Source organism: Oreochromis niloticus, linkage group LG9 (genome assembly GCF_001858045.2).
Source record: "Oreochromis niloticus isolate F11D_XX linkage group LG9, O_niloticus_UMD_NMBU, whole genome shotgun sequence".
Classification (NCBI taxonomy): domain Eukaryota; kingdom Metazoa; phylum Chordata; class Actinopteri; order Cichliformes; family Cichlidae; genus Oreochromis; species Oreochromis niloticus.
The window spans coordinates 26,954,457-26,968,250 of record NC_031974.2 but is presented as its reverse complement, the minus strand read 5'-3'; the positions used below and the strand labels follow the sequence as shown (position 1 = coordinate 26,968,250).

At 40.4% G+C, this 13,794-nt stretch overlaps 1 protein-coding gene across 2 annotated transcripts in view; it reads left to right on the top strand.

Moving 5' to 3' along the window:
• LOC100706976 (receptor activity-modifying protein 3) overlaps positions 1–13,244 on the top strand; it is a 35,438-nt gene extending 22,194 nt beyond the window's left edge. For both annotated transcript variants that reach the window (XM_003459493.5, XM_005465064.3), the window contains exons 2-4: positions 134–163; positions 527–686; positions 11,488–13,244. In XM_003459493.5, the coding sequence (XP_003459541.2) occupies positions 134–163; positions 527–686; positions 11,488–11,743 (446 nt within the window). In that variant the 3' untranslated portion in view covers positions 11,744–13,244. The remainder of the gene's footprint in view (positions 1–133; positions 164–526; positions 687–11,487) is intronic.
• The last annotated feature ends 550 nt before the right edge of the window (positions 13,245–13,794 follow it).

The window sequence follows — 13,794 nt, the reverse complement described above, 5'->3', positions numbered from 1 at the left end:
CAATTACATATGTGATCATACGCGGAAGATGGAACAACAAGTGGGGAAGGTCAAAGGTTATAGTTAAAGCCAAACGGGGAGAGTGTGGAAATGAATTTATTCTAATCGTGTTCTTGTTTGGTTTTCTTTACAGTTAATGTCGGGATGATGAGAGGACTGTCAGGTGAGAATATCCATCCATTTATCCAACCATCTATTCATGCGTCAGTAAGAATGACAGTAACAGTGGCGACAGCAAAAACAGTTAAAATGAGACATATTGAATGTGATGGTTCAGCTGTTCCCAGAACATAAAGTGGATAAATTTAACTCACCATGGGCAGTATTAATGCTGAAAGATACAGCTTCATGACAGAACATGATGAGATGAAGCTTTCAAGAGAGATAGCTCATAAATGATACATGAACACAAGCCAAACAACCATGAGCGTCCATCTTTACCATGTTTCATCTCAGTTATTGTTCAGTTTTTCCAAAGTCACGCACACAAAACAGGACTTTTGTCTTCTGCTGTCTTTCCTCTCAGCGTCCGACAGTTTCAGCACAGAGCCCACTCCCCCGCGGGTGAGGAAAGTCTGCAACGAGTCCCGTCTGCAGTGGGAGGTGGAGGTCTGTGGAGAGGGATTCAAGGAGGACATGACTCACATAGATCCACAGAACTGGTGTAACCTCACACACTTCATCAGGTACCACCGCATTTGAAGACTGACGCTGATAGGCTGTTAGCAGGTTGCAGGCGAAGTCAGTTCACAGTGAGAGCAACAAACAAATGGAACTTTATGTCACGAGATATCTGTGGCCCTAATTTTATTCTTTATAAAAGTAAATTAAGACTAAATAAATTAACTTTAACAAAATTAAAGTCTTCAAATATAGAAACTTTACACTTATAGTTGGACCACACAGTAAATTGATGAATGTATAACTTAACAAACCTTAATCCAAAAGCTTCTGTGACAAATCAACTGTAAATAAAAGATGGACGGCTAAGACAAAGAAGATTATTGGAGGCTCAGACAGTGGTGTTTCCTCAGTCACAGGGTAGGTATGCTTTATATGATATCACCCTTTTCTCTCCATTAGGGATTGTAATTTGTAAAAAGATCATAATGTTGTATTTAATCATAAGACCAGAAACTCATCAGGAAAATGTTTACTGAAGTCATAAATCACGTGAGCAGAAAATATAATTTTCTTGTAGATTTCTATACAGCACATCTTTTTTTTTTCCAATAGCACAAGTCGCCCCCTGCTGGCCATTAAAAAACATGCAAATCCTGTGACACAGTGAAGGAATCCTGTCGAAAAAGGAAAACTACTGATAAGCCTAGCGGGAATAAAATCTGAGGCTGGCAGCTGCTTTATGTCTCTGCTTTAAAAAAACAAAGTTGTGTATATGTTGTGTGAGGAGCACTGGATGATGTTAAGCTGATTTTATACAAAACTGCCATTAAATTGTAGAAACAAACAAACAAAGATGTAAAGGGTCACAAGTGTGTCAAGTATTTCAGAAACCATCTGCAAGGGATCTAAAAAGCTCTACTGTTGTTTTATTTATGTAACATAAGTCAGACGGGCTGCAGCCGTCATTACTGATAACGTCTGTGTCCGTCCAGCTAGTAATGACCTACAGTTTAGTGCGGTTACAGGAAAAAAATGATCAGAGCCTGGAAAGATTGGAGGATATAAAAGAAGAAATTATGGACACTTTTGCTTGAAGACCTGCAAGCAAGTGAGAAAGTGCTGCAATATTTGTGTCAAACTACATCAATCAACCTGTAATGAGTGAGCTGATGGTGGTAATGCTGGGTATCTGTATCTGTGCACGTTTAATGTCTGCCAATATTTCTTCAGCACCCTGCATAGTCGTGCACTTATTTGCATCAAGTATCTTGAGCATTAATTTTGACACACACAGTATAAGTTCAGTTTTAATCGCAGGTTAAGGAATTTATCGCTGCTGGATCTGTTTTTGTAGAATCCCCAAATGGCTCATCCTGAGCACTTGTACTCCTCCCATGTGTTCCTAAGGAGATTCAGCCCAGCACCTGTTTGCCTGCGTCTTAATGTAATTTTGTGCTTTTTATTATAAATATCTTTATTAATTATCATTTCTCTTAACAGAGAAAAGATTCCCTCTTTTTAAAGACAGAGGCCATAAATTCTTCCCGCTCGCCTAAAATGAAGTGGCGATCTTGAGAATAGTGGACACCCTCTGCTACGGACGCACATCTTTGGAGTAAATTAAAGTGTCGCCTTACATTAGCGCAGGCTTAATTTGACGATGACAAAATAGCACTTGTGCTATCCGGAAAGCGCACTGGAAGCTGCTTTTACAAGGTACGCCAGAGGATATTTGTCATTTTGCACAATGCAGCTGCTAATGATAAAATACATCTTGACACCAAAAAGCCACCCACATTTTAAATCTTTTATCTTTATCATTCCTCTTTTTCTCTACTATTGTTCCCTTCCTGTCAGAGTGCTGTATACTTGTAATTTCAGTTGGTGAGCTGTCAGCCGTGCATTGGTGCCAATTTCCAAAAAACCCCCACTCAGATAGAAAGACTGTAATCCATCTCGGCCTTCCGCAGCTGGTTGAATGTCTGTGGGTAGGGGAGCCGTTGGAGGCTTGCTTCCTAAAGCTGGAGCTGGGTTTTTTTGTGCTTTTTTAAAAAAGCCCTGACCACCCGTTTGTGTCTGTCTTTATCCAGCTTTTCCATCTCATTCCTTCCTCTGACCTTTGACCCCTTGCAGTCCTTTCCCCCCCTCCCTTTACAACAACTGCAGAGGCTGAAGGTGCAGGAGTCAGCTATAAGACCGGTTTCTTGCATAATAACACTCACACGGGAGTCTAAATAATGGTCTGAGTCACTGATATGAAGCAAGATTTCTGGGAATGAGGGCCACCACCTTCACCAACTGCTCATATCCTGTGTTTTTCATTTTAAATTGTTTTCTCTGTTTTTCTTGGAAGACTTGTCAGAGCTTCATGCTGATTTCCAGAAACAAAATATATTTGTGCTATCTGTTGGCTGCAGAGTCTCGATTAACAAATCAGGATGGCTTTGTCAAATTGTGTTCTGCTGACGACTTTTCTATTTTCATGTTGAAGACTGGACATAGGAAATAATTTAAAAAGCAACTTAACTTAAATTGAAATTGGTTGCACAATTAGATTGTAGACCATTGTGAAAGAAACTTGTAGTGAAAATCCCTCAAAGAATTATAACTGGATTCTGCAGTCCCTCAGTCAGACAGCTTTGTAGCGAGTTTCGGCTTTTTCTTTTGGTTTTCCTTCGCATTATTGTTCAGCTTCACTACTGCGGCTCTCATAAACTGCTCAGCACCAGTTAACAGACTGACAAAACATGACTGCTGATGTTCTTAATACAAATTCAGCCATTAGCAGCTAAAGCTAAAACCAACAAACCAACACTGTATTTCATTTTATTTTATTTAGAACTTAGAAACTGCAGATTTACTGGTTTAACAAAAGAAACACTGTAAAGTAATAATTTCCTCACACTACAGTGGGGATAGAGTGCTGCTGACATAACCTGAGGACATAGCCAGGCGGTGGAAGGACGGCTTCAATGATCTCCTCATTCCCACTGATACAGCCTCTGTAGAGAAAACAGAGTCTAGACCCAGTTAAACAACTCCTGAACGAACCCCGGGGGTTTGCGAGAATCATCCTGAGTTTCTTAAGGATCTGGATGTTGTGGGGCTGACTTGGTCGCACCATCGTACAGAAGTTGTGGGCGGTGCCTCTGGACTGGTAGACTTGGGTGGTGGTTCTAGAAGATGATATGTAGAGTGTGTTGTAACTTCAGGGAAACCCAAACACTGGACCAGTTCTGTTTTGTGTGTTGCAGCTGATCTAGCTCTTTTTAAACTGTAGCTATAACTCTCAGTCACTATTTTTTGATGGGTGTCGGACTCTATCAGGCTGCCCTTTGTCACTGATTTCGTTCATAACTTTTATGAACAGAATTTCTAGGTGCAGCTGAGGCGTTGAGGATATCTAGTTCAGTGGTCTCAGGATCTGTTCTCTTCTTTTTTACAATGATGTGGTTTTGTTGTTGCTCACTTGGTGTTGGGAATGAGTTGCTGCACCAGGTAGAGGAGTTTAAGTATCTCGAGGTTTTGTTTACAAATGAGTGAATAAGGGAGATAGTGGGAATAGTACAGCGTCTGCAGTAATATGCATGTTGTGTCTGTTGTTGTGAAGAGAATGGTTGATCTACACCCTACCCTCACCCACAGTCACAAGCTGTGGGTGCTGACCAAAAGAAGGAGACTGTGGATACATGCGGCTGAAAATAGATTCCTGTGATGGGTGCCTGGCCTCGTCCTTAGAGATATGGGGAGGAGCTTGATCATTCATGCTGCTACTCCTCCACACAATAAAGAGCCAGCCGAGGTGCTTCGGCCATCTGTCCAGGATGACTCCTAGATAAGAGGTTTCTACCATGTCGTACTGGCAGGAGTCCTAGTGCATACCCAGGACAACACAGCTGCTTGATTTGGTGTCTCCCTGGATGAGCTGGAGGAAGTGGCTGGAAATGGGGAGGTCTAGGGGTCTCTGCTTAGGCTGCTGCCCCCGACCCTGAACCCAGATAAATGGAAGGAAATGGATGGATCAAAATAATCCTTTGCATCTAAAGACATTAAATTAAAGTCCCAATAGTGAGTCAAGCTGACAGCTCCCCTGGCTCAGTGTCAAAACCCTCTGACCAGTTTCACAATGACAACTCCTGACTGTAAACCAGACACAATACGACATAGGCTGGACACGATCCAAATTCATTATTTAAAGGTTATAATTAGTTTGTGTGTTTTGATCAGGGAAGTTGTCTCTGCATAAAAAAAGCCTAAATAGTAAAGTGTTTTTTTAACAGTGCTATTTTAAACGATCTGAAGTGCAGGATGGGTGGCGTAATGTCTGGTCTCTTCTTATTTTGTTCACCCGTTGCTGTTCCAGTCATACTCACTTAAACTGAAGGATGTAGAAATGGATTTTTTTAAGAGTCTAAGTCACTTTAATCCTAAATCTGATCTGCCAGTGATGTCTGACATATAAGAGTGATAGAGAGATGAAACCACTTTGCCTTATTTTGCCTTAATCTTCTCCTGTGTGAGTCCACATTTTATGAGACAATTCATTTGTGTACGACAGTTCATTTACATGACAGTGAAGGATAAAGTGACTTTCTCAGAAGCAGTGTACTTTGGAGCCTGGAAGTAGGCGATAAGAATGAGAGAGAAAGTGAGAGAGGGAGAGAGGGACGGCACGAGCGGAGACAGAAAGTGGTGAGAGGGATCGAGCTCGGAGAGCGAGCGGCCTCATGTTGAAACAAGCGGTGACCCCTGCAGAGCTTCCTCCATTTGACAAATGAGCCGTGCCTCTCTGCAGTGATTGCTGCTGGCCACTCACTCAGCCAACACAACTGTTATTGTTTGAAATGAGACAGTACAAGCTTGTCAGGTCACAGAGAAGGGCATGGATAGACCACTGAGAGGCTGTGTGTACTTTGCGTGCATTTATGCACTTCAATCATTTACTTCTAATAACATATTGATTTTCTGCCCCGAGCAGTTTACGGCTCCAGGAGAAGCCATACTGTAAGGCTTAATGTTGTGCACCATGGTCTGGACCTTTAATAATGAATTCACCGTTGTGTTTGGTCTCTGTGTGGAACAGATGCTGCTCTAAAGTCATCAGAGGTTTTCTTTTTTCCTGCTGCTACTAATGATAAGCAATAGACCATTTAGATGAGGAAACCTTATTCTAAGTGGGTTATGTGGTCATAACACACCACTGATACCAACAGCTGTGAGCCTCCTGGAGAGTGAAGAGAGAAGACTGGGAACGGTTAAACTCATTTGAAGGTGAAGCTGTTTAAATATTGTTACATCTTTTCTCCCGTTTGAGCAAAGAAGCTCTCAAGTTACAAAATGTAAGTCCAAGTCAAATGTCAAGTTGTGTTAAGACAGAAACAAAACACATTTTCTAACATCTGCCACGAATTTGACAGATGAAGAAGTGTCAGCTGTGCACTTCAAAGGGGGCTCGTTGTTGACTCTTTATTAAGGTTTAGGTGGGGGTGGGTCGTAGTAGTAGTTCATCTCCACCTCTCTGTGGTAAGGCAGCGTGGTCAAAGAACAACAGCCTTTCCTGCACTTTGTTAAGCTGAACAGGGTGTTTTTATGTGTAGGTGGTGGTGTAGACTTCTTTACGTTAAAACATGAATAATGTAACTGTCGTATTTCTATGATTTGCCTTTCTTTCCCTCTTTTCTCCTGATTTAAAAATATCTGAATGAAGAAAACGAACAAGCCTGTCATTTCACAGACACTTTAAGTTCTTGCTTAATTTAATAACTACCTTATCACTCTTGTGAAATCACCAAAGAACTTCAACTATTCACCACTCAGCAGTAAAAATGTTACAAATGTTGTAACCAGCATTGCATTAGATGTTTGTACAACACAATGTCCAAATATGAATCAGTCACCTGTCTTTAATAACGGTCTTTGGATCCCTCGCAGCGCATAAATAACAAAATGTGTTCTTGATTAAGTTGTAACTGCGGCCGTATAATTAACTCTATTGAAAGTAAATGCTTCAACTACCTCTTGGTTTGATATAAAAGTATTCTTCAAGACATTGGCCAGAAGGTTATAATAAGACCTTTCATATTATTTAAATAGCTCTGGAAAAAAAATCAAACATTCATTTCCTAAAGATGTCCTTTCCATATATTACATGGAAAATGTATTTTACCATATAAATGGTGAAGGTCAACTTTCTTTGTCGGATGAGCTATTGTTAATCTAAGGACTCATCCTTCATGGAGCCAGAGGAACAAAGAATTGATATTAAGGATTTTTTGGTGAAGCGCATTTCTCATTATAAAATCCCAGTCAGAAAAAAAAAAGTTATTACACAAATGGTTAATGGGAATCGTTTTAAAGATTCTTTTATGCTACAAATATGTGTGTGAAGTGCAGAGAGGTAAAAAGTACAAAAAAACTATTTCTTAAATATTTCAGATCATCAAGTAAATGCAAGATGCTGTTTTTAAATGATGATTTCATCTAAGGAAAAACACAACAAAAAACTACCCACCTACATGATGCTGTGTCAAAACACCTAATAACTGGTTGTGCCACCTTTGCACCAAGATTTCTTTTAATTCAGCCACACTGAACAGCCTCTTTAAGGTGATGACAAAGTATCTCAATTAGATTTAAGTCCAGACTTTGACTGGACCACTCCAAAGCTTGCTTGGTTTGGTTTTTTAAACACTCTGAGGTGGACCTTCTGGTGTGTTTTTGATCATTGTCCTGCTGCATAAGCCAAGTGTGCTTGAGCTTCATGGCACAAACTAATAGTCGGACATTGTCCTTCAGGTAGAGAGCAGAATTCACAGTAAGTCATCCAGGTCCTGAAGTAGCACAGAAGCCTCAGACCATCACACTACTGCCACCATGTTCAACTGTTATTATGATGTTCCTTTTCTGAAATGCTGTTAGTTTTACTCCAGATTTAACTGGAGTCAAACCTTCCAAAAAGTTGAACTTTTGTCTCATCAGTCCACACAATATTTCCCCCATTTGGGTATTTGGGTTCTTTTTGGTCAGCAGTGGTTTTTCTCCTTGACGCCATTCGTGCCCAGTCTCTTCCTTACTGTTGTATAATTCTGACTCTGATCTTAACTGAGGAAAGTGAGGCTTGCAGTTCTTTCCATGTTGTTCTGGGTTCTTTGTGCCCTCCTGGATTAGTCGTCGATGTGATCTTGAAGTAATTTTATTAGGTTGGTAGGTAAATTGGTATTCTCCATTGGTGGCTCTCACTGTGGTTCACTAAAGTCCCAAAACCTTAAAATTGGCTTTGTAACCTTTTCCAGACTGATAGATGTCACTGACTTTGTTTCCCAGCTGTTTCTTTGGATGTCTTGTGACATTTTTTTTAGATTTAAGAACTTTTAGCCTGCTTCAGTTTGTCAAACAGTTTCTTTTCAAGTTATTTCTTGATTCAACAGGTCTGGCTGTAATCAGGCCTGGGTGTGGCTAGTGACAGTTGAACTCACCTTTCCCAAAAAATCAAACACTGTTGATCACACAGGAACAGGTGTTTTTGGAATGCTTTTTTCTATTTACTCAGGTTACCTTTGACTAATATTAAAATTTATTTGATGACCTGAAACATGTAAGTGTGACAAAAACCTAAGCAACTGTATAAGCTCAGTAATCGGAAAGCTGTGTGACTCAAACTATGGTTATTGAAGAGTTTGCAGGTACTCTGCTGCACTTATTGCTCACTTTGGACATTTAGAAGCTAGAATAATTTTTGCATTATTATGGAAGACATACCTTTTATTATGTCAAATAACTGAGAGCCTGTGTAGCTTTGGGGAGACTAGTTGATGTTGTAAAAAGTAAGTAAGTAGTTAGCAAGAAATCATAAAACTTACAATGGTTTTAAACTTACTGGAAGCTATTTCCCCCCCTTTCTTTGTCTTGGGTGTAATAAGACTCACTATATCACCGGACATGCACCAAAAAATTAAATATATTAAAAAACCCCGTAACAACATTTAGAAATGTGAATATGTGGAGTCTCCCTGCTATTAAACAAATTACAAGCTATTGCCTTTCAGAGCTAAACGCTCAAATTGATTTATGGGCCTGGATTTTTCTCGGGGCTTAACAATATCTCAGGGAAAGAATTAGAATAACACAGTTAGTGAAGCTTTATGTCTTGGCATTAAAATACTCCAACTGGTACCAACTACCAGCAATTTCAGCATCTGTCTGCAATCTCAAAACTGTTATGTGGGTATACAACTATCTGTATCGTTACACATGAGTGTGTTTGGCTATATTGTGCATCATGTGTGTAGTCATCGCCATGGTTATGCAATCATTGGGACATCAGCTGTGAATCAGATCAAACTATTTTTTTCTACCCTCGTGACTGATTATCCCATGTTGATGAGAGTTTGAAAACGTGTTGCTGTGCGTTACATCTGGGAAACAGTTTCAAAAGTCTGCTGTTCCCTACGATTTCAGTCTGCATTTGGATCACTTCTGTCTAATAGCTCTTGTACTCTCTGCCTTTGTGTTTTCTCCAGTCATCAAAGCCGTTTCTTTGCCATCACGTTCTCAGGTTCTTCTGTCAGTGGCGTAAAACCACATTTTTTTTAAATAAAGCATCAGTTTCGTAAGCCTTAATGACTCCCAGTATCTTACCACATTAATCAAAATAATTGCATCTGCAGATATTTCTAAAGAGTTAGCAACTTTCAAACATAACATATGAGCTTATGCCCCTCCAATAATATACTGCTGCTGAGTTCAGATTTGACAGGGCACTCGTCTTATCGGACATATGGTGCCTTCTTGCCCTGCTTGCAGCGCACTATATGCATCTATACACAGTGTAAACACACAGACAGCAGGGCTTATTTGATTTGTGGCACTTAAGCAAAGGGCATTCAAAAAACAATGGCTGCAGCTTGACGTCAGAACCGAACTTATATACGCTATAGACAGGGCAGCAGGGTGAAGCGGTCTAAATATTAGATAGCACATTAATGAGCCCTTGTTTTTGCTCTTGGCTGTTGTCCTATGGCAGGGTGGTAAATCTGTGTAGCAGTTTAACATAATGTTGCTGATGTTACCTTGTATTTCAAAGATTTACTGTCAGCACAAATGTTTATGTGTTTCGGTTTTTGTCAGTAGACTCACACACGCACATGCACTACTAAGCATTCTTTGGGCACTACGTGACTACATGATTCCACAGGAATTATGAGGGTAAGCAGCAGACAGTCGGTGCTAATCAAATGCACTTGATTAGGTGATCATTAGCAAGTGTGAGCACCTCTATGAGAGCAGATGTTTAGGCAATGGTGCAATCTTCCCAGGAGTAAGTGTTTCAACAAATTCACCCAAAGGTCAGACTGTGCAATGTTCAGAGATATTGCAAAAAACCCAAGAGCTACAATTCAGACTGCAGTCCTCAGCATATTAAATGTTAAAGTTCATGAGAGTACAACTAGAAAAAGACTGAACACAGTATGGCTTATTTAGAAAGGATGCCAGGAGTCTCTCTAAAGAGACCCAGCAGCACAGCTTAGGTTTGCAAAGCTGTATTTGAACAAACCACAAGACTTCTGGAAGGATGTTCTTTGGACAGACAAAACCAAAGTGGAGATGTTTGACTATAATGCACAACATCACAGTCGGTGAACACCAAGCTGAAGACACATTAGCACAAACACCTCATACCGACTGTCAGCACGGTGGTGGAGGAGAACTCTTACTTCATTTTCTTTCTGCTAAAGGTGGCTCTACAAACTACTCTGTCATGGCTGCGATGAGTTTTTCACAGGACTGCACATCAAGAAAAAGAAAGCTCAGCTGCCTCGCAATTTTAAACGTACATCCAGTGTAGAGTATATATACACTTTGTTGGCTTCAGAAAATCAGATGAAAAAGAAAAACTCGTCCTTAAATCGTCAAGATTCTGATTCTATATTAAAACCACAATTAAGCACGGGCTTAATATAGTGGGTAATTGGCAGTGCAGTTTGTCATTAAGATCGCTGATGACCTGTGCAGTTATTTCAAATGATTCCCCAGGCTATACAAGTCCCACGCTAATATTGCATAAGATGCCAGTAATTAAGGCATTATACAGTTTAAAAATAAATCTGAACAAAGCAGAAGTGGTGCCAAAACGACAAAGAACAAAGTTTTGTGGAAAAAAGTTGTAAAAATGACATCAATTAGGAAGCAAAAATAGGAAACTGTCTGCAGTACTGCTATAGCTGATGACATGACAGCTCACAGTTGCTAGTACAGTATTTTAGCGAGCACAACAATAGTGTTTACTTCATGAACCGTAGCACAGTCTTTTTTACCAGCCAGTCTGTAACTTTTAATAACATAGAGCGTCAGAGCCACATCATCGAAACATGACAAACCAGCTTCGGATCAGCAGGGAGTGTGAGAATACTGTCGCTCGGTTTAATGTTCACCTGCTGAGGATGGGAGCAGCTCTCAGTGTGTCATGAGAAAAGAAGCTGGACCTCTTTGACAGAGAATGCAGGACGGAGAACGAGGGATTAGAAATGGTTCAATGTATTCATCGAAGCAGAGCTCTGAGTTTAAAAAGCTCCTGGTGAAATAGAGATGGTAGTGGGCCAGAAAAAGCAGCGTGTACCCAATCACTATGATGGATTACATACCAAATTGCTGATGCTCAGGTTATTACTAGCTAAACCACAGAAGGGTTTAAATGCCGGTGCGCTCCTAAGAGTAACAGCAGTAGAATAAGTAATGTACTTCTGAGTTATGATAGGAAGGAAGGAAGCCATCTGTGTTATGTATTTTAATATCTTCATGCTTAGAACTAAGAGTCATGACTTTCTCCTCCTCTTTTACATTTCCTTCTCCTGTCTTTCTCCTCAGTGAGTACCACCTCTTCACCCTCTGCACAGAGACAAAGTCCCAGATCGTCGACTGCTACTGGCCCAATCCGCTGGTGGAGCGCTACATCATCCACATACACAAGCACTTTTTTTCCAACTGCACCATAGACCAGCCGCTGTGGATCGATCCCCCGGACGACACCCTCACCATCCTCATCCTCATCCCCGTTTTCCTCACCTTGGCCATGATTGGCCTGGTGGTCTGGTGCAGCAAGCGGAGTGACATCCTGGCTTAGGTCACGACCATGGAAGAGATGGGAGTAATGGACTGAATTCAGCGTCCCAGTCTCTTCGCTAAGTAAATAATGTACACAACGCAGGAGTGCACAGAGGACTGTTTCTGTTGGTCAAATTATCCTGTAAGTGGCACTGCAAACCACCTCAACTTGTTGTAGAAATGAAGGAACCAATGGTAGAGCAAAGTAGTGTATTCTTTAATATTTTTGTATATTATATGTACTTTTCCCACATTTTGGATCGTCTATTATTCAACTGTTCAATGTTGAATGTGTCCATATCGAGTAGAAGCTGAAGGGGACGTGTTTTATTGCTTTTTTCCAGAGAACGATAATACCGCTCTCATGTCTGCGTGGTGAGTACAGGTGGATGCTGGTTACCTTAGTGTAGCTCAACCATGGATGAAAAAAGATCCAGTTGTGATTAATACATAACACCGTATTATTCAGTTTAACCTAATAAAACCACAACTTTGACACTGGAGTTTGCCTGGATTAAGAAAGTGTGTGAGGTAGTGAGTGATGCATGGCCTTGTAAGTAGAGTTCTTGTGCGGATCCGTGTGGAGTGTTTCCTGTATTTATGCTAAGCTAACCAGTAGATGGCTGTAACTTTTTTATTCTAAGACAACACATCTAATTCTTGACAAGAAAGTAAATAAGCATTTCCCAAAAATGTTGAACTGTTCCTCTGAGATACAGAGGATTTTGTTTGTTTATTTGTCATGGGGTAATTTGACCAGCGGGAAAAATGACCAAATCTTGGATGCATTCTTAAACCTCATGGATCCAGACTTTTGATCTTGTCACAGCACTGTATCACTTTTGAAGGCCAAAGCACCCAAAAAGCATCAAAGTCAGTGATTGACCTCTGAACTGGTGGGATGTATGACTCCCCAAGGACATTGCTGTTAAATATATTAACATGATACTGTGTGATTTCTTGGAAGAGGGAAAAAGGAAGTTTATGCTTGTGGATGACTATTTGAATGGACTTTAACCACTGGAAAGGATACACTGCCCAAAGAGAAGGCGACACTGTGGGACTTGAATTTCTTGTGTGTGTACCTGAGCCCCAAAAGACTGTTTTAAAACAGTGTAACTTATCAGATACTGTTGAATACAATACACCTATTATTCACAAACAGGGGTTCTCAAGCTATGGACTGACACTGAGACCTCTTATTGTACAGTCATGCTCTCTGCCTGTGCTCTCTACTGTATGTGCATCTCCTCTCCATCGTTGCTCAGCTCTGGTGAAAATACACACCGATGCGTCAAACTGAATTCCTTTGGATAGGGGTTTAATTTAATGTACCTGCTTCATCTGATTTTTGGACAGTCCCTACCAGCCTCGAGCCAAACCGAGCAAAACTCTGCTTGTTTTATTTGTCTTCAAAGCGGCATCTCTTTGCCGGCACCTACACACTGTGTCTCACTGAAGCTGTTGTCTGTGGAAACAAAAACTTCCCTTGATTAAATCTCAAATCTCTCTTGAAAAAATTGGTGGCTCATTTATTGTCTGAACTTTTTTAAAAACCTTTGTGATGGAAAAGGTGAACTTATGTTGCTTTCGGTTTATTGACCCCTGAAAAAGCCTGTCTTTGACGTCTTTATTTGCTAAATATATGATGTGCAAAATGTAGGCCTATTTAATGATTTGTCTAGAAGTCATGGCTTACACTGTTTAAACACAACAAAACCCAGTGCAAACATTTAAGTAGATTTCTAAGAAGCCTCAGCCTCACGACTAAATCTTCCCACTTTAGATTTCCTCTAAATGTTTATTTTAATTGACTGTTTTAACAATCTTTATCTCTTTACCTTCACACGCTCTCACTGTCAATGATCCTAAGGTCCACATACATTTTCTCCTGTGAAATAAATCCATCTTTAGTTGCATCAGTCTGAAGGCTGCTCTGTTCGTCTGTGTGGCCCCAGACTCTAAATAAAACCTGCCTTCGTTATTTAATGCGTCTTTTTTTAAACATATATTTGTGTCATCTATGATCTGAAAGGTGTCTGAATGTGTGTATGGACTTTAAAATAATGA